At 30.9% G+C, this 21307-nt stretch overlaps 2 protein-coding genes across 2 annotated transcripts in view; one reads left to right on the top strand and one right to left on the bottom strand.

The window, feature by feature from the left end:
* Window positions 1-21307, bottom strand: part of LOC119679362 (collagen alpha-3(IX) chain) — a gene marked incomplete in the record, with an annotated part of 240003 nt that overhangs the window by 138557 nt on the left and 80139 nt on the right.
* On the top strand, window positions 5218-11116 carry LOC119671189 (protein rhomboid-like). Its single transcript, XM_038081744.1, has 3 exons — window positions 5218-5943; window positions 10253-10670; window positions 10758-11116. Exons 1-3 carry the CDS (start codon window positions 5527-5529, stop codon window positions 11066-11068), a joined length of 1146 nt encoding a protein of 381 aa, XP_037937672.1. The 5' UTR covers window positions 5218-5526; the 3' UTR covers window positions 11069-11116.

The raw sequence follows: 21307 nt of genomic DNA, 5'->3' as shown, positions 1-21307 counted from the left end.
AACAGATTACGAATTTATTTTATAGTTTTTCAAATAACTATATAATTCTTAGAATCAAACAAAAGTTCATTGATTTTTTTACCTTTTTCCAAGGGATAATCCCTATAGTTATTCTAGTAGGACACACTAGATGGAAAGTAATACTTTCTTGTGACATAAAAAATAATAAATTTCATATCATGTGCATATACATTAATTAAAAAGAATTATTACTTTATTATTTAGTGTACATACTAGCGGCTTTAGAGTTTTTGATCTTCTTCTATACATTGAATAATTGAAGTTACAGCTTTATTTTTCAGAAAAATATATCACAGTAGTAAAACTAAAACATATGTTCTCTCACGAAGAATTTATTAAAAGTACTTAATAATAATTTTTTTAGACTTCACTCAGAAAAAAATGCTCTAACTACATACTGGTTAAATTGACCTATAATTTTGTTGGAAAAACTATAACTCAATTGGTAAAGAAGATATAAAAGTCAACATGTGGTATAGTTGAACCCACATGATGTGTCGAGAAAGAATATTTTGACCTGAGATTTAAGTAAAATTTAGTTAAATCAACCGAATTCGGTTAATGATTGTTGGAACTTGTTTTCAAAGTATATCACAACATCGATAGTCATTTTTTAAATTTTTGGCCAAACAACTGACTAGCATTATATTATAATGAATAATGAATAATATAATGTATATTATTAATTATATTACATTTTAACTTAAGTTTTGTTATTTTTCTATATTTTATTAACATTGCTATAAATAAATTTTAGACATATCCCTTTATATCACATCGCTTTCTATTGATATATATTTACATTCAATTTAGTTTAGTGAAAACAAAACAAATATTCCTGGTACAACAAACGCTAAATGCCAAGGCAATAAAAACAAATTTAGTAACTTTATTTTATTACTATTTTTAGTTTTAGTGTTTGTTGATTAAACCTGTAAGGACATCACCACAATTAAGGACCTATTAACCTTTAGCTATGTATTGTAAAGTATAGTAAATATAGTATGTAAAAACAGTAAAATGGAAATAACATTACTATTTCTATCTTAATTGCTAGTATACTTACTCCTCAATATGCAAATGTTATGTTCGCTTACTAAATTTGCTTTACGAAAATACACTTTCTTTATGCCGACATCCTTTAGTCTATTAAAACCGAAACACGTATATCCTTTCCTTTTAGGGATATACCAAAAAAGTTAAGTTTTAGAACTCATAAAATTAAATTGAATAAAAAATTATATCTAAAATTTGAGCAATAATTTTATTGTTTCTATTTTCGTTGGAAACTAATGTTAACATGCAAAAAACATGACCAAAAGTGGAATTATGTTGAAAGCTCATTGCCGAGGACACGAAAATGAAACTTTATAAAAAAGAAATTAAACGAATAAATTATTCGCTATGAATAATTAATGACTGCACTTGCACTATACTTAACACTTTATTGAAATTTCTGCTGGACAGCAGATATTGAAATTCAAAGTTGCAAACATTTTTTGAGTGGCGGCGTGAGGGTTGTGGGTAGAGGTGTGGGGAGAGATGAGTGAGTTGCAATTAAATTATTTATGTTTATGTCATTAGTAGATTGGTTGAAATTGTGACGCCAATGCTGGCAATTACTTAAAAGTGTCGCTGCTTATATCGATGTCTGCTGTTATTCGAAGGACCAAAGGATAACCATTTCCCAAACGTGCTTTAAATTTTATTTAATGCTTTCGCTTAACTTTGTAGCAAAAAGGAATTAAGTAGATAATTATTTTTGCAGTTGTCGGAATTTTCCATTTCCATTGCTGCTTTCAATATGCTAAATAATAGATATGCATTTCAAAGTTCTTAAGAGCTATTATTCAAGGTCTAGACATGAAAAGTGTATATTAATGTTTTCCGTTTTTCATTGCACGTTTCAGCAGGAAGCACGCAAACATATTTAAATTTTTCAAGAATTTTTGTGTAGTGGGAAATGCTTTCCATTTAAGTTTTTCATTTTATGTTCTATTTTGCATTGTAAATCTTATTTTTATTTTAAACATTTAAATTTTATTTAATGCTAAAGCTTTAAACTTTAAGTCTAACATCGAAATTGTAGTACTGCTAATTTTTTTTTATATAACAAACTGCAAGTTTTGAAAAAAAAATATTCTTTTGCTAGAAATTCAGTAATTTTATTCATTAAACCGTATTTTTTTTTAAATTTTTCACATTATTATTAGTAATTAATACGATATAAATAGTCCACAAAATCTAAAATAAAGATAATGTATATATTTTTCATATATAGTTTCTTCAACAATATCTTAGGTTAAGTTAGGTTGGAGTGACGGCATTGTGTACCAAGAAAGCCCACTTCAGTTCAAATAATGGCCCCTTGTGGTACCACAGGAATAACGTTGCTTCGTAAATAAACCATAATGTCAGTATACGAATAACGTCGAAAAAGGCAAGCACTCCCCCCGTAGGTAAAAGTAAACTAATGTGATAATTCTATGAATCTGAGTAAAATCGTAATATTGCAGAATGACAGGTCAGTCAGATCAGTAAAGAAAGTAAGGAACATGGGCACTGACACATAAGATGACATGAGTTCCATTGTCATGTTTACACTCATTATCCTTTTTTAACGTTGCAATGCAGGATCGACTTTGACTTCTCTACTATTTTTCCCGTTATTCTTTGTTTCATACTCTATTGACTAGTTTCTATATCTAATAACTCTTGTGTTATCTCTGTATTAAAGATGCCGTTTTTGTTGACCGTTTGCATAAGGGAACTATATTTATTACTATTAATGCCTAGTCAATAATCATTCTCTTCAAACAATCATTATACTTAAAACATGACCAATGCATCTTAATCTCTAAATTTCGATGTATAATAATAGCTGCGATTCAACAAACAATGGTTATTATAGTTTAATGTGGAATATGTGTATGTATAAAATACTAATGAAACCTATTGAAAAATATTATTAGCATTTTTTATATCATACAACAACAAAACTAGGAAGAAATAATATTACAGATTCCACACTGCTTAAGCCGGGTCATTGTTTTTCAAACCACAGCTAGTACCGTCGTCTTAAATTAACTTCAACATTCTTATTTCTTATTAAGAACTTTTCGTATTTGCTTAAATATTTGTCCTCCGAATCAGTCACTCTTCACACTTCTAATCGTTGTTTTCTGTCTTATTTCTTATTAAGAAGTTTTCGTATTCGTTGAAAAATTTGCATTCTGAATCAATCAGTGTTCGCAGTTCGGATCCAAAATTGTTTTGTATAACCTTAAGTTGCTCATTCTCGACAATTACCGAAGCTACTTAACACTTGTGGTTACAGAGTACATAATGTCCAGCAGAGGACCACTCCTCTGTGATGAACTCCACAGTTCCCTCTCCTATTGATGAAACGTGAGCGATGGTGTAAAGAGAATTTAAACTGATCAGTAATACTATAGTAAATATTAGGTGTACCGGTATGAAATGAGCGTTTTTTGGTGAAAATAAAACACTAATTATTAATAGGAAAGTAAAAAACATTTTATTCAAAGTATTGGCCATTGCTTTCTACACATTTTGTCCACCTTTCTGGCAATTTGTAGATACCACGCCAAAAAAATTGTTCGTCTTTTAAAGCAAACCAACCAGACACCCAATTTTCGACCTCCTCGTAGGAATCAAAGTGCTGCTCAGCCAATGCGTGTCCCATCGATGAAAACAAATGGTAGTCGGAAGGAGCCAAGTCTAGTGAATACGGCGGGTGGGGTAGCAGCTCCCAGCCAAGTGTATTGATTGCGTCCTGAACCCGTTTTGCTTTGTGTGCAGGTGCATTGTCATGGAGCAGAATTACCTTGCCGTGTCTTCTGGCCCATTCTGGTCGTTTCTCGATCAATGCATAGTTCAAATTTATCATTTGTTGTTCATAGCGACCAGCATTGACGGTTTCACTGCATTGACGGTACTATACCGGTTGCAACAGTTGAGCAGTTTCGCTTCATGACTACTTAGCGACTCAAGATAGGAAAATAATTATCGTCCTTTGATGTTCGTAATATTGCAGTTCATACTTGATGAAGTGATCACCGTACAACCGTAGATTTTAGATTGTTTATCTCTCATCTAATTTAGTAAATTTATTTAATTTGTGCAAATATTCTTTTTGTATTATGATTCATTCTTGGACAATTTTTGGCTCATTTTTAAAGGTTTCTATCTTACTATGCAGTATTCTCTGTTTTCCTCATTCTATTTGTATTTTCCATTTTTAATTCATTTTATTTTTCTTTCATTTTTTTGCTTTGTTGAAACTGAAAATAGTATATTTTATTTATAACTTTTAATAATCACTTCTTTTATTGTCGTACCACTAGCTCAGCTTATGATAAACAACCTTTCATTATGATTATTGTTGCATTTTTAATGCCAAATTGCAAATTTCTTGTGTGTCTTTTAAGTTTTTTGGCAAAAGCACAAATACGGAATCTTTATCCTTTTTGCAAGGCAACAGCGACTTCCTTGAATTTAGGAAAATATTTTTGCAACGTTGCAAAACATGTTTCTCAATGTTCGTTGCAGTGTATTTAGTCCTTGTTATGGCTAAAGGCTGAAGCAGAATTTGGCAAAAATGTTGCCTTGTCTAAACACAACGGCTAGAGGAGCGCTTTTCGGTGCTTTTCGGTTGCCAAGCAAACATTGCATTTTACTGCAGTCTATTTATTTGCCAACTATAACAATAACAAATAATAAATAAATCGGATATAAATAGGAAAACGTACGAGTGGAACGTGTGCCGCATGCGATTTCGTGTATCGGGGAATGCAATTGCGTACTCCTTTGCCAGTGCAGCAGCGGCAGCGAGCGACTTGGTAGGCGAATAATTTATTTGCATTGCCACTTAATACCGTTGGAGCTGTCTTGGTCTGGTCTAGTCGATGTTTTTAAAGGCGTCGTCTGTATGGGCGACATTGGCGTCGCTTGTGACATATTTTTCGTGTGATAAAAACAAAAAGAAGACATCAACACGTGCAGCATATTCACACAGTTAATGTCTGGAAGGCCAAATATATAAAATAAAAAAATAAAAAAAATGTGTGAAAAATATTTTTATCTGTTAAAATTTGTAGTGTTGTGTTGCTTGTCTTAAATTAACCTTGAGCTAATTTTACACTTAAGAAAAATAATTTTTTAATTTACTTGCAGCTGAAACATAGACGACTGACTGCTACCAGTCGAGTGGAGTTGACATTGCAGGTGAATGATTGTGCGCTCAATTGAAACTCTGCAAATGTTGCTGCAATTTTAGTGCTATTCAAGTGCACCGCTAATACAGAATCACTGAAAGGCAAACGAATTAAATTGTTGGTACATTGTAATGACGCCAACATGCATAGCAACAACACCTTCTCATGTTCCAATTTAAGTGTTGCAGCAGCAACATAAGTTTAATGTCATTTAACATGGTTTAGTGCGTTTGGCTGCGTAGCGCACATTTGCCCCACTCCATAAGCAATGAGAGCACAGACAGAAGTCGCAGAAATCCTAGCACATCATCAACGCGAACAGAACACAAAGACAGATTTTGAGGAAAACAAAAGAAGCTCAACTGTCATAGACATTCCAAATGCAAACAGAATCGTTGACGCTGTCGAGTTCGGTATTTGTCACACAAATTTGGCTGACAATTGCATGCATGCATCACAGATTCAATATCTCAATGTGGAGCCATTGTCCATGTTTGCATATGGCGCATATAGCGCAAATAGCGCCCATCATCTGACAGATTTGCACTGCAACAGAATAAAAAATGGCAAAGCTGTTGAAGCAACCAATAAAGCACAGTTGGGGCTCGAGAAGAAATATTTGAGTACTGAATTCAAGCGCTGCTGCCCAACACCAATTTTCATTATCTTAATATCGTTGTTGGAGGTAAGTAATTGTTGTAAATATTATATACAATTAAATAACTATTTATTTTCAAAATGTTCAAAAATTAAATTTGCATTTAAAATTAGTCACATTAAATAAAATTCCTCAATCAATTGCCAAAACGAAAAGCAATAACGACTCTGGGTGGCGCAAAAACCGTTACTCGGTATCCAGCCTTTTTTCGAATAGCAAATAAACATCTAAGACTCAAGTTAACATGTTAGCATAACATGTGGGGGCTGTTTCATAAGTTCAATGTGTTCTTTTAAAACAGAAAAACTAAAATAAAAAAAACATGACCATAAAATATGTTCAAAAACGAAAAAAAACATCAAAAAAAGTCTTCAAACCTTGCATGGTTGGCATAAATTAGGTTGCAGATAAGCATATATTCAAAGCTTTTCAAAGAGCCCAAATGGAGGAGTCTAAATGCATAAGTAAATGTTATAAAAATGTTCAGCATTAGCAAAAAAAAGTACGCGCAAGTGGAATGAAATACCGCTCTGTGCTTGCATGACCTCATGTGCTGCATTGGCAACCCTGCCGCTGTTTTGCCTTAGATGTACTTTTTTTTCCACTTAAAGTACAAAATCAGTTTTACTGCGGTAAGCGTTCCAAATGAGTGGGCAGTAGAAAAATTGCTAAAACTACCCTCAAAATTAATGTTATCATCGTCTTAAAACCAATTTCATTATTTTCGTTTTTATTGCATTTATTTTTGATCCAAACAACGTTAAAATTGCCGAAAGAATTTGATTAAATCGGTTAAGGAAATGTATTCCCCATGGTGCACTTGAGCGTATGAGTGCTTTTGGGAATACGTGTTAGGTACGACAATTGTACTTGTTAGCATTTTTCCTATTAATGGTTCTAGAAATTTGGAAGGTGAGTTGTGGCAATGACGAAACATTGTAGAAAAATTGTTGATTTCATTAAATTGAAGTGTTTCCAGCACGCACGCCTACAATGAGTAAAGCGTAAGCACATTTGGGTTGTGGTTGACCGATAGTCGTAATAAAATAAATTGAAAAAAATTGCATTATTTGGTCAATAATTGCTTCTGTAATGTTGTCAACATAACAAATTTAAGAATAAAAAAAAATATAAAAAAAGTATTTACCATATTATTTCTAGTATGACCAATAAATATGTAAAAATATTGAAAAAAAAATATTCAATTCCAGCTTGGGGAGTGAAAAAATATTAGAAAGTTGAAATGTTGTACTACCATATTGTTTCTAGTGTGGTAGGTAGGTAGGTTGGAGTGGCGGCCCTATTTGCAAAAGCCCACTTAAACACAAATGATGACCCATTGCACACCACAGGAATAGCATTGGTACGTACATAGATTTAAATTAGTATATATTCAACGCCGAAAAAGGTAACGATTCCCCCATCAGGTAAAGGGAAACCAAATTACCCTCCCTGCTTCAACTATGCAGCACATGCTATGTCCCTTCAATTCATGCTATGTGACTAGGTACAATCTATAATGACTTTTTTAGGCTTTCGGCTAAAGAGGTAACTAAGAGGTAACTGTAGTCTACTTCATGTCAATGTCCATTATTGGTTAGGAAAAGAATTTAAAACTCCCGGTGGCCTTTACCGAACTATCAGAACTGTTGTCCTACAAAATTGGCCAAGTTTATAGACTTTGCAATAAAGAGTTTTTATTTCACTTGCAAAAATATGAAAACAACAGATAATGCTTGTCTTATAAAAGATGTATTCAAAATACTTTTTTCAAATCAAAACAGGTCCTAGAGTGTTACGAGCTTCTGCAATCACTTGCAGCTCGGAATAAGGTAAGCCTTTACTGGGTTCCGGGCCACAGAGGAGTTTTGGGAAATGAAAAAGCTGATGAGCTAGCCAGAACTGCATCAAAAACTGTTTTTATATTCTCTCAACCCTTTTGTGGATTAACTGGGCCATTACAAAACAGATTATCAAGGAAATGGAAAATCATATGCGGCTGAGTACTGCGTAAACTTTCCAGGACTCAGACAAAGCAAATCACTGATAACACTGTACTCCTACAAATACATTCTTAAATTCTCAAAATGTGATTTAAGGTTGATAACGGGTTTCATTATGGTCTGAAATATCACCTTCATAAACTACAATTATCTGCTAACTCGGAATGCAGATTATGCCTCGAAGATGAGGAAACGATCATGCACATTCTTTGTGACTGACCAGCTTTAATAACGCACAGAAGAAACCTGTTTCATAAAGAATTTCTGTCACCAAAATAGATTAAGAACTCTTCTCTGGATTTAGTTCTAGACTTTATTCACAAAGCTTTAAGGGGCTTTGTTTAATCAATAGTGAAACTGTTACAATATGTCTCTTCTGGCCACAGTACCGGCTGTTGGGCAATTTTCACGTCTACTCTTTAATAATAACGATTTTTTAAAACTTAAAATTTTTTCTGCTTAAAAATTGTACCTATTTGAAAATCTTTACTTATTCGTCGTCAGACAGTTAAATAGAAGAAATGATTGGAAATAATGTCTCTAAGCAAACATAAGCCACCAAAGTTATCTTCACTGTTATTATATATCTGTTATACTAAAAGTTTAGGAGGAGTATTTAGCAAATTCATTCAATTTAGAATTTCATTAAAATAAAATGGTAATAACACTTTAAAAGCTTTTTCTGATATCATACTACATTATCTAAAAATTATGACACCTATTAACATTAAACTGATTTATGGTACGAGAATAAATTGAAAGAGTCTTTTCTCTTATAAATAAATTTTTTTCAATATTCTTCAGAAACGAATCATTTTCATAAATTTTTAGTATTCTATGCTCTACGTTGAATACTCTTTTTTATTAAATTAAGTGGATGTGAACTATTGAGAAAGTGCTAATCCCCTTAAGAATAAAAGTTTAAACAGAAAATGCAATTGATTCCAGTTGAAATAAAAATTTAACTAAAGTGAGTGACAGACATGATTTATTTGCTGCCACTTTATTGATTCAACCAGACTTAAAGGAGACAACTGAACATGCTTGGTCACACAAGTGGAACTTACGTCTACTGTTTGGATATGGGTTTGGGTTGGGAACAACGTAAATACAGTACTTGCCACGTCCACCAACAATCGCTTGTGTGAAATCGAAAGCTACTTACTGCAAAAAAGTGAAATATTGAGCACAATTGTTGACTAAGGGTTAGTCTGATTGGGTTGCCATATTCCATTTCACACGTGAATAATGCAAACCCAATGTAAAAAAAATTTAAAAAACAGTGCTCAAATATCACAAGCGAAGCTATAGAAAAATTTAATAAATTTGCTTAGACTGTCTGCTGTGGTTGAAAACAGAAGCGTAAGCACACATAATTTAATTGGAAATATTCAAGTCATTGTGGACACCTAACTGACAGGCTCGCCACATCAGACAGGGTCAACAGTACTGCAGTCAAGCAGAGAACGATAATGCTTAGCACCGGTACGAGCAAAGTGCGTATTAGAAGGGTAACAAAGTGGAAACATAACGTAACACTCACGAAAACTAAACAGTCTAGGTTTGGTCTACGCTCATAGTTTACATGGCATTCAAGACTGTCTAGTCTTGGCTATTGAGAAACTTTTGCACCAATACGTCTCGGGCGGCGTAACTAATAGGAAAATAGTTCATATGTCTACGCATGAAGCACACATCTACATCATTGCTAAGGGAGTCACAAGTTACGTGTTTGTCTGACACAAAGTCTGGACGGCAAAATAGCAGAAAATATAGTCTGCTGTATTATTTAATGGGGCGAAACATAATGGGGTTGGAGCATGACTATACTTCTAGGTTTTTTTTTCCGAAAAATCTTTTTTTTTGTGGGTTTTCATTTGTATTTCCTACGAATTTTTTGCCATAGTTTGTTTGCCACGTTGCTACGTAAACATAAATAATTTTTAAGCCAAACAAACTGTTTGCATAAATTTCATATCGTGCCGCAAACATAGCCACACTTCCGCATAGATTCTATAAGCAAACGCTGAAGCTGAATTGCCAAGATTTTTTCTTCGAAATATAAAAAAAATATTTTGGAAATTAATAATAAAATCACGCTCAGCTACGTGAATATTGAATATTTTCTGTTGCTTGTGGCCAAGAGATTTTCTACTCAACATCAATTTTGCATATTTTAGATGTAATTTATAGGTTTTTGGCAATATGCTTATCAAAATTTATTATTTTAGAATTTCAACAAGTATTTGAATTATATGAAAAAATCATTATTAATGTCAAATAAAAAAATACTTCCTTCCGCCCCTTTCACTTTTTACTATTCATTTTAACAGATCGGCGTCTTCGTCTTTGACTATCTGACGGTAGCTCCAGTGAATGAATTGAGCAACAGTAATGTACCCAGTGAATCGGTGTTTATTTATCGACCGGATCGCCGTCTGGAGATTTGGCGTTACGTATCTTACATGTTGTTGCATGCGAACTGGTTTCATCTGAGCTTCAACATTCTGATTCAACTGCTCTTCGGTGTGCCCTTGGAATTGGTGCACGGTTCGTTGCGTGTTGCTGTCATCTATTTGGCGGGTGTTTTTGCTGGATCGTTGGGCACTAGCGTTGTGGACTCGGAAGTGTATTTAGTCGGAGCTAGCGGCGGCGTTTATGCACTACTAGCTGCACAATTAGCAAGTATTTTGTTGAACTTTGAACAAATGCGTTACGGTATCTTACAGTTGATGTCAGTGATTATTTTTGGTAATTTAAGAAATAACTTGCTTTATATAGTATCTATTAAATAAATAATTTTTCTATATATAAACATTATTTTGCATTTATTTTTAGTTTCCTGTGATTTGGGCTTCGCATTTTATACAAAGTATTTTTCAACTGAAATTAGAGGTCTGCCTGCAGTTTCGTATATCGCTCATCTGACGGGTTCCTTGGCTGGCTTCACAGTGGCACTTTTAATATTGAAAAATTTTGAGAGTAAGACTCAATCGAAAGTGATTTGGTGGATTGCTTTAAGCTCCTATTTGACATTTACAATATTCGCGATTGTATTCAACTTACTAAATACAATGACTGCACAAAGGCTTGAAGAAGAGGGCGAGGAATTAAAACAACATTTGTTACATGATTTGGGTATTTCCTAGGTGAATTAATGCAACTTTATAAAATTTTATAAACTTTTTAAGAGTTACTTTTAAGGTTACATTATATTTTTTAATTTATTAGTTCTCATTAAACATTTAATTAATTTTGCTAAGTATAAATTACCACTAGCAGTATTCTAACTCTGTATTAAAGAACTCTTAAATATATCTTCTATTCTTATTTTAACTTACTGAAACCCAAAACATTAAATAAATAGTTGTGATATTGCCAAAGACTGAAATATAGCAAACTGAAAATAAACTACAAAATGAGTAAATATTTTATTATAAGAACTTTAAGCATCTCATATATATATAATATTTCAAAAATTGGTCAAAAAGACCTTAAACTATAAATTAAGAAAAAAAAATAAATTGCTCAATTACTTGCGAGGAATATTTTCTTGTAGATTAAGTAAAATATATGCAGTAGATTAAATTCCTTTTCTTCATTTAAGCTCAAATTCAAAAAAGAAAAAACGTAAGATATCAAAATTTGTTAAAAAAAATAAAATTAAATAAAAAATAAAAATTAAATTTATCCCAATAACATAATAATTTAATATCATTTGTCTATTTGGTATCCAACCATTCATTTTATTATCAATCATTTTTATTAATTTATTATTTGAATGAACAAAATTTTTTAATAATGATTTTGTTTTTTAAAATGGGCTAATTTATTATTAGTTGCTTAAAACACTTTTTAAAGAAAATTTTAGTTTTTAAAAAATTTTATTTAAACAATATTTCGACTATATTCTATAAACATCTTCAGGGTACTACAATATTCTTAAAGAATTGTATAGTAATACAATGCACATTATAAGAACATTGTATTACTCTGAAGATGACTATTAAGTATAGTCGAAATTTTTTGTTTAAATAAAATTTTTTAAAATTTAAAATTTTTTTTAAAAAGTGTATATTTTAACTATTGACAAATTAGCCCGTCTTAAATACACAATTATTATATCAATAATTTTTCAATAAACTTGAATAGATTAAATGATTGTTATAGAGTTTGGTTTTTCAAATTATTTTACAGCCAGGAAATGCATAGAGGTGATATATCTATTATTCCATTTTAGGTTTTTTTTCTTTTCTTTCTAAACTATACGCCTGCTAACCCATATGTCAATAAGAAAGAATTTATAAACAGTTTTGCTTCTAACTATCTTATAATCTGAAAAATTTAAAACTCATAACTAGAATCTAGAATATATGAACTTCTTATAACAAAACTAGTCAAAACTGTATCTGCATATGTTACATGTAATACTAATATATATAACTATATCATATAAATGTAAGGGATAATATGAAATATATATTCTGGATATGTAAATTTAAAATTTTTAACATATATATATATATATTTAACCATTTCAATACATAATGAAATACCAATAAATTGTATCAATAAATATATCAATAAATTGTATATTAATTTTAATTTCTCAATATCAATTTAATTAGAAAATCTGATTTCAAAATATTAAATAAAATACTGAGATTAGATTATCAAAATTGCAATAAATCATTCTACTAATACCAAAGATATTATATTAACAAATTGAATGAATTAATATTGTAAGTTGTAAAATTTTAAACTTATTCAAAAGTAATAAAAAATTTAAAATATAATAATAATAATAATCGTTATTAAAATTAATATTGTTTAAAACCATTATTTATTAAACTAAATTATTAATATTTAAATATGATAAAATTAATTCATTTTACAGAATCTTTGCTCAATTTTTATATATTGTAGTTAATATATTATTTCAAATTAGAAACTGATTATTTATTATGAAACTATCTATTATCTATTATTCTGACTTTGTAACAATAAACAATATTAAAATAAAGTTTTGCTTTATGTTAAAAACGTGGTGGGAAATTTATTTTCCTAAAATGTAAGTATATAGTATATAAAATTATGGCTTTGCATTTTTCACAGGATCTACTGGAACTAATATATATATATATAAATATTTAGTTTTTATTTTAAAAACTTAAATGCATAGAATTAAAACTATTTGGTTATCGTTTATGAAGTCATAAATGTTTCCTGACTATGATGTTTTCTGATATTTTACGATGAAACGATTCTGTCACACTCTGTATCTCTATAAATATTTAAAATTAATCTCTCGACCCACACGATTTTTTTACGGTTCTTCGGACAAAGTGTTACCTCCCAAGGTTAAAACAAGTGGATTAACATAATTAATTCCTACTGTTATTAGAAATATTTCTGTGTAAATTTGTAGATGATATTATAATTTTAAAAATAGTTGAAAAAATTTTAGTAAAGGAAACTATTTTTTAGCAATTTGCTTAAAATCGGTTCCAGAACAAAATCAACGAGTTGTTGAATAGTCTTTAATAATTTTATTTAGTTTGTTCCTGATTATTTATTTTTATAGCGAAAAATGTCTGTCACATCTATATAGATATCAAACCTTCTTTATCTCGAAACTACAAACCAAATTAATCAAAATAATTCCAAATAATTATTTCAGTAACATCTTAAGAAACTGGTAGCCGAGACCAATCTTGAAAAATCGAACATACGAATAAGTAGAATATACACTACATAAGGATTATTACAACATTTTTACACAGGATTCTTATACTTACCCGCAATCTCTAGAAGTCTTAGGTTCGTTGTAGATCGTAAACGACAAGATTGTTCTCATGCCAGCAGAAAGTAACTTATAGCAACTATAAGATCATAACAGTCTGAACATAGTGCTATAATTAAGTTAGGGCGCGACCTAAATCAACAGTCAACACCTTCGCTCTTAAACATCGATGATCGATTTTAAGTTTTCAATGTAAAAGATTGAGATAAGTATATTTATTAAAAAATAATATAAATATTATAATAAATAACATTATAAATAAATATTAAATAACCTACTTAAATAGGAATTATAAATAAAATTGTTTAAGTATGATCACGAAAAAAAATGAGATACACTAACCAATATTATCTCCGAGTATTAACCCTGTTTAAACCGTTCGCCTTCCAGATAAATCTGAGAAGATTCAACAACTCCACCTAAGTTATTTGTGCAAGGTCAATAAAGCAAGAATCTGTTAGACATTAAAATTGTTTCCTTTGAAGTCCCAGACAATGAGAGTACTTAATGGACTCTATATCCACTTCATTTTCGCAACTCCTGTATATTATAATTATCAAAGTAGGCTATCTTACATGCACGGGTTAATCACAAATTACCCCTTCAGTACTCTAGTAAGTATGAAATATAGGTTTACTAAAGTTTTCTTTTTATTCCTGCTTAATCTGGGTCAAAAGAGTCCAGCAATATTGCAATATTCAAGATTAGTTCAGAAGTTATTTGAAACCGTATTACTGAATTCGTTTATGCAGTTAACAGAATTCGTAGCGATGTGTCGACTTCACTTATTTGCATATCAGAAATACATATAAGAATGTATAGTTAGTTTTAATATATAGAATATACACAATTAGGTTTTATATTAATAGATGTTAAGATTGCTTGATTTATAACGTTTGTGATTGGTAAATATATTCAATTCAATATAGATTTACTCTTAATCTATCTACATCTAACATTCTTACAGTTATTATTTATATTTTTTATAAATATATATATCGAATCAATTTACACTTTACCTGTCAAGTCAACAGCTGTGAATTTCAGGTAATCTCGTTACTCTGCCAAAATATCTAGAGTGTTATAAATTAATACAAGTGTTATACATTTTGATCGAGACTCACCAATCGAAAATGAAAACTGCACTAAATGAGAATCTGAATTGAAAAAGTTATTCCATATATACCAATCGAAAACGGCATTAGCCTCTACCGGAAAATCTTATTTGAAAATTTTATTTGAAATCCTTTCTAAGAAAATGTCACATTTATTAGCATATTTAAAATAGCTTTTTTTCCATAATTTTCACCTTTCATTTTGCGAAAAATTTCAGGTGTTTTATGAAAAAATGCACAGTTCGCAGGAGCAAAAACTTAACAGAAAAGTTTGGCCTCAAGGCAAAAATTGCGCTGAACTTGCAAAAATAAGAAGCTGAAAATCGTAAAAAAGTGGGATCATCTGCCCTCCATTTATTCCGTTTACTACATTTACTTTTTAAAGAATGCTTTATTTAATATCCAGCAATGGCGATAGTTTTTGTTGCCTTCGAAATGTGTTCGAGTACTTGCGGCATGAAAGTTGCGCTACCGAAGGCCCGCCGCGTGCTAAGCGAAAGCCAAAAGTAATGCTGCAACCCAAAAAATGAAGTAGTCTGGATGAGAATGGAGAACGGCGCGATGCTGCTGTACAGCACTAAATTAGCCAAATTACTAGTTGCATCATTTGTGGCTTGTTGCTTCTTCATTATGCTGCATTTTTTGCGACATGCAACATAAATGCTAAATTTAAAGAGAATTTAAGACTGGAAAAAATGTGCGAATATGATTGCTGTTGCATTTGCTTGAAAGGATTAACTTTGATTGGAATTTGTTATTGGAATTTTTTTGTTTTGTTCTTTGTTAAGAATATTAAATGAAATTATTGAATTATTGAACTGTTTATCATTTTTTATTTGCATATGCAGTACGCCGCGCTCACCGCAAAAGGTTGTAATTTAAATTTCAGTTTCATTATTTTTTGCTGCATTTAATGTCCAACGCATTTTTAATAAAACAACGAGATGAAAAAGCGAGGGCCTTAAACTTTTTTTAAATGCAAATTTTTACTTAAAATTATTTCAATTAAATGCCAAAGAAATTTTGCAGCTTGCAGGAGGTTTTATGGATTTGCGCTGCGTTGCACAGAATTTTTACATAATTTTTGCCTTTTAACGTGATTTTTTATTTAAAGTTGCAGCATCTGCAACTGCAAACCGAAAGTCAATTAAATGTTAAAGAACTTGGTCAATTATTTTGAGCGACCACAAATTATTGCTGCAGACAAGATGTAATCCATTCAGGGAATGCTTTTTTATCCTTTTATTGTTTTGTATTTTTTTTTATTTTTTTGAAATTTTGAATTTATTTTAAAAAAAGCAAAATCTTGCAATTCTTTGTCGTTGAAAGTTTGTCTCTGTTGCTGTTGCATGTGCGGCCCGGTACGCTACCACACATGGCCATGCCATCAATCTGTTAGCCAGACAAACAGACAAAGGTCTTCATTAAATTAATATCTTCGAAGGCGGTTGGTTGTTGGTTGTTGGTTGCTGGTTGTTATTGTTTGTTGTGTTTCATTACCGAGCCAAACAACATTCCAAGTTAGTGCCTTTGATTGCGTACTGCAAAATTGGTAACTGACTGGCTGACTGATTCGTATCTGAAATTGATTGCCATGTTCAATGTCACAAACATTGTCAAATACTCGGCCTCAGCATCAGCTTCAGCATCAGCCTCAGCTTCAACCTCTCTAGTTACTCTGATATAACGATCTCTGTTGCATGGGTGTGCTATTGTGGTGCATTTCGACATTATGGCCACATATTGACTTCGACTTCGATTTAATGATGATTTAACGAGGATTTAAGCGATTTACTTTTGAATATCCTTTGTCTTTCCATTTTATGCGTACGTGCATTAAAGTCAGCATAGTTGTACGCTAAATTGTCTGAATTGAACCATCAATGTCGCATCAAATGCGCAACATTAACTGCCACCAAATGAGCTACAAAGGAAAAATAATCAATATGCGAGCATGAAAGTACAATCTGGATTATTGAATGCAGTTCTTTACTATGTGATGTTCTTTACTATGTAAAGAACAACTTAATAACATCATTTGCAAGCCTGCGCTCCTATATGCCAGCCTAATGGAGTTTATGGTGTTCCATTTCATTTGGCAGACAATAACTTGGTTTTTCTGATACATTGATTGACGTACTTACTTTTGATTAAATTTTTAATATAAGTACATGGCATCTTGTTTTTAGTTTAAAATATATAAAAAATTCAAAATTAATTTAATTTTTAATTTTAATTACTTTTTGACTCTTCAATTAATTAATAAATAATAAAATTTTATAGTTGTAATTTACTACTATTCTAAATATCTGTCTATCCGAAAATATAGTGAAAAGGAATAGAGTGAACCCAGAGAACTGGCAAACGATAGAGTCGTATGTGATTGAAATCCTCAAAGCGTAGAAATAAGGTCTAGAAAGCAGAACTAAAATCAAATAGCGTGACACCAAGAAAATTCGGTGAAAAAGTATAATAAAGCTCTGGACGCAGATCGAAAATCACAAAAACATGGCATGGGAAATGCCAACATAAAAGGGACCCTCCCCGAAGTAATGCGAAAACGGATCTAAGGGAGAATAAGTCTCCCCCTTAAATACAACAGAAGTTATATTTAAAAAGAGTTAAGTCTAAAATTGTGGTGTATTCTACATAGAAAGACATTTTCTGATTTTTAAGCATATAGTAAAGTCTAGAACTCTATACTTCACACAGAGAGACAATTTCGGATTTTTAAATATCAACTGCAGATGGGCAAGTCATTTCAATTTTGCATAACATAATCATTCTACTTATATCAAGTAAAGGGTTTGTTTCAAACTCAATTACTTAATGTTTTTATTAACTTTTTTGTCAAAAGTGACGCGTCTTATGATAAATAGAAACTATTTAAAAGTTAGAAGAGTTCGAATAGAAATAAAAACACAACAACAAAAATTTTAGTTAATTTATTGAAATTTGGCTGACCATACAGCGCTGTTTTGAGTATTGCGAAGTACTCATCATCAGTGGTCTTAGGAAATAATCGAACTTTTTAATTAGTTTATAGTCCTTTTATAATTTGTTTGACCAGGCTTAGATATTAAACTTAACAATTATTTAATTTTATTGCAATGTGGGGCATATGATCCACGTGAATTTCTGTTAAAATTGCCCATGATAATTGTATTATGATCTATTACATATGACCATTAGAAAAAGATATGATAACTATGCCAAAAACCAGAAAAAATATTTTGTTCCGTTGCCATACTTCCCATGATTTGATTAGGTGGGTTAGAATACTAACCCGAGTGGAAGGGAGAAACAGAAAGAAGCATGAAATACATATGTTCGCGAATATTGATTTTAAAAATTCTTAAGCTTTTAATAATTTATGAATGAGTTTTCATTTAAATAGCTTCATATTGTAAAATTTTTACAATCACTTGAACATCGTTTTAGTACCCTATTTGAACCTAAAATGTGAACGAGCTCTCATATCGCTATTGTGCATATTAATACTTATAATTGGTTTTAGAAATGTAAAACTGTTATGTGTGTAATACATTTAATCGAATTAAAAAACCATTTCATCCAGATTTTTGGCAACAGTATCGAATGGCAACAACGTACAAATTGCGAAATTGCGAACTGCAAACTAATCGCTTAAATCACTCCGGACGAATTAGAGCTCAAACGTAAAAATATGTTTGCCCAAAACACATTTTGGTTCAAATTATATAATCAATTTTCATAAATATTTTCCTGATAATAAACTTTTTCATGTATGGATAACACAGTAATATATACATTTATAAATTGTATCTGTTACATCGAAAATTTTGTGGACTTTTAACTAATGAACCTCGTTCACTAAGCTCAGCAGATCTGCATGCAAACAGTTTTTCGTTATTGCCTTTGTTGCTGATATGATTTCGGTTATTTATTACACAGATAATTTGTTAAAAATATTTATTTAAATATGAGTAAAATATAGCATATTCGTATATATGTGAGTTTGTGGCAAGCAATTTTGCGCGTAATTAATTGTTATTGACACTTGAGAACATTAGAAATAATTTTCATAAATTTACTGAACTCAATTTGTGAGTATCGCTTAGGGATTTCACATTTTCATAAAGTTGCATTTTATACACTTTTAACTCATAATGAACTCAGATAATTTTCCTATTATTTTAGTAAATTTGTGTAATTGCATTTAATGTATTATATTTTACATCATAAAATATGTAAGCTTAATTTAATGGTAAAAAATAATTCAGTAATTTTTACCTTAAGGCATCGTATAATTGCAGTAAATTTAAAACTAATTATCGTAAAAATGTTTAGAGTTTAATTAAATAGTTTTATAATTTTATGCATATGCTAAATATACGACTACGCTTTTATATGACATTGCCAATTACCGCTCACTTACTTGAACTAATTCATTTTTCTTTCTAAATATAATATTCTTCCAACTCAATATATTTGATCCACAGATATTTCATGGTTTTTAATAATAATTTTTCCCAATACGATTTGTGAAAAATAATATCCTGCAGTTTTTTGGCAAAATATCCTTTTTCTTACAGTTAGTGCATTGTAAGAAGACAACAAGGATCTATTATTAAGCTGAGCAATAATACAGACAATAACATCACCATTCCTTCTGATGTAGAAATAAGATATAATAAAATATATTAGAAGCTGTAACCAGATAATGGTACTTAATAGGGACTATATATCAATCGTGCATTGAGTAGCACACCATGCATTTATTAGACGTGAAACTTCACTTAATGCCGCTCAATACTTAAACTGGGCTTAGTTTTTAAGCAACTTCAAAGTGAAAGGTTACAGATTTTGTGCGATATTTTCACGCTTATTCACTTCAGTCCTAAGAAATATGGACTATAACTCTTCTATTCTCTAATTTAGCAGAACATTTTTAATTGATTCTCTGTGTGGAGACACTTGCTTATAAAAAGATCTCTCATTAGGAGAACGTTAAGCTATGTACTGACTCTCCTATTCTTAAATTTAGCGGAAAATTTTTAATTGATTCTTTGTGTGGAGACACTTGCTTATAAAAAGATCTCTCATTAGGAGAGCGTTAAGCTATGTACTGACTCTCCGATAACTCTCCTATTCTTAAATTTAGCGGAAAATTTTTATTTAATCTCTGTGTAGAGACACTTACTTATAAAAAGATCTCTTATTAGGAGAGCGTTAAGCTATGTACTGACAACTCTAAAATATTGACGATTTCATTGCGGGGTGGGCAGTAAAGTTTTTTTGGAGAGACTTAATATTAATCTTGGTGGAAGAGTATATATTATGAGCTTTCTAATCACATTTAATGTGGAAGTAATCGCTATTAGTGAAATTATAGCCTGTACACCATAGATAATATATTGAATTGAATCATATACGTATTATAACATAGTTAATGCAGGGAAATTACTTTTGTGAGGATTTTGTTCAGCTTCAGGACCTAATTCTCATATATAACAATTGATCCATACTTAAAACATCTGCAAAATATTGTTGGGAAATCGTCGGTAGAGGTAATAGTGTAAGATTATATAGTAAGTAAACTCGGCACTTATTTGCTTTTTCATATTACATTGCTTGTGCGGAATTCAAAACACTATGCGGTGAAAAAAGCTTGTAGCCATAATAAATTGACATTCTGTTTGTTGTTGATCCCTCAAAATAATATCTATGTGCCTTATCGATGATTTCTACTACAATGGCTTCAATTACAACATCACATATGAATATACCATCAAATTATATTCTCTTACCTTTTTGTTTAGAGTCGGAATCATTAGTACAGTTCAGCTTAAGTATTGTCCAACTTGTCGACTTTTCTCAGTGTTAGACGTTTTTTATTTAGTAATTGGATCACTCCGCGAAACTCAATTTTTTTTTCCAAAGTAAATATAATGCTTATTTGTCTGAATTTTTTACCGAAATCAAACCATTCAATAAACTTTATTCCTTATTAGACAGCAAATCCTAGAGTATGATACTACTTGTCAAAAACAGGTGTGATATCCCACTGTAAGTGCTCTCTGACGAATGTTTAATCATTTATTTTTATTCCAGTCATTATTTTTATATGTACTCATAGATACTTATTATACATATATATTGATCTTACACAATGATTAAGCATATCTCTTCGCTAAGTATAAACTCATTGGGAAGAAGAGCCATAAATATTCGCAAATTTAACAAATTAACACTGAAACTACTGCTTAATTCTTGTTTATTGCCATTTAATGACATTTTTCGCTCTTGAACAAAGCCAAGCGGCACAAAATTGAATTCGTCACAAACTGAATTTTAAAATAAAAACCATAAATCCCCGCTTATGAGAGTATATTAAAAGCACAGAAATGGAAAAATATTTCAGATATCAAAAATATATTGAAACAGTCTGAGCCTTCGCAAACAGTAAGGGGGCCGGTATCGGTTCTTGC

Source organism: Teleopsis dalmanni, chromosome 1 (genome assembly GCF_002237135.1).
Source record: "Teleopsis dalmanni isolate 2A chromosome 1, ASM223713v2, whole genome shotgun sequence".
Taxonomy (NCBI): Eukaryota; Metazoa; Arthropoda; class Insecta; order Diptera; family Diopsidae; genus Teleopsis; species Teleopsis dalmanni.
Note: the sequence above shows the minus strand (reverse complement) of the source record. Positions and strands in the feature narration are given on the sequence as shown.

Excerpts from the sequence above, each read along its gene's own strand:
- LOC119671189 (XM_038081744.1), top strand. The coding sequence starts at position 5,527 with ATGAGAGCACAGACAGAAGTCGCAGAAATCCTAGCACATCATCAACGC. Across the intron at positions 5,944-10,252 it reads TCTTAATATCGTTGTTGGAG|ATCGGCGTCTTCGTCTTTGA; the intron begins GTAAGTAATTGT and ends TCATTTTAACAG. Across the intron at positions 10,671-10,757 it reads GATGTCAGTGATTATTTTTG|TTTCCTGTGATTTGGGCTTC; the intron begins GTAATTTAAGAA and ends ATTTATTTTTAG.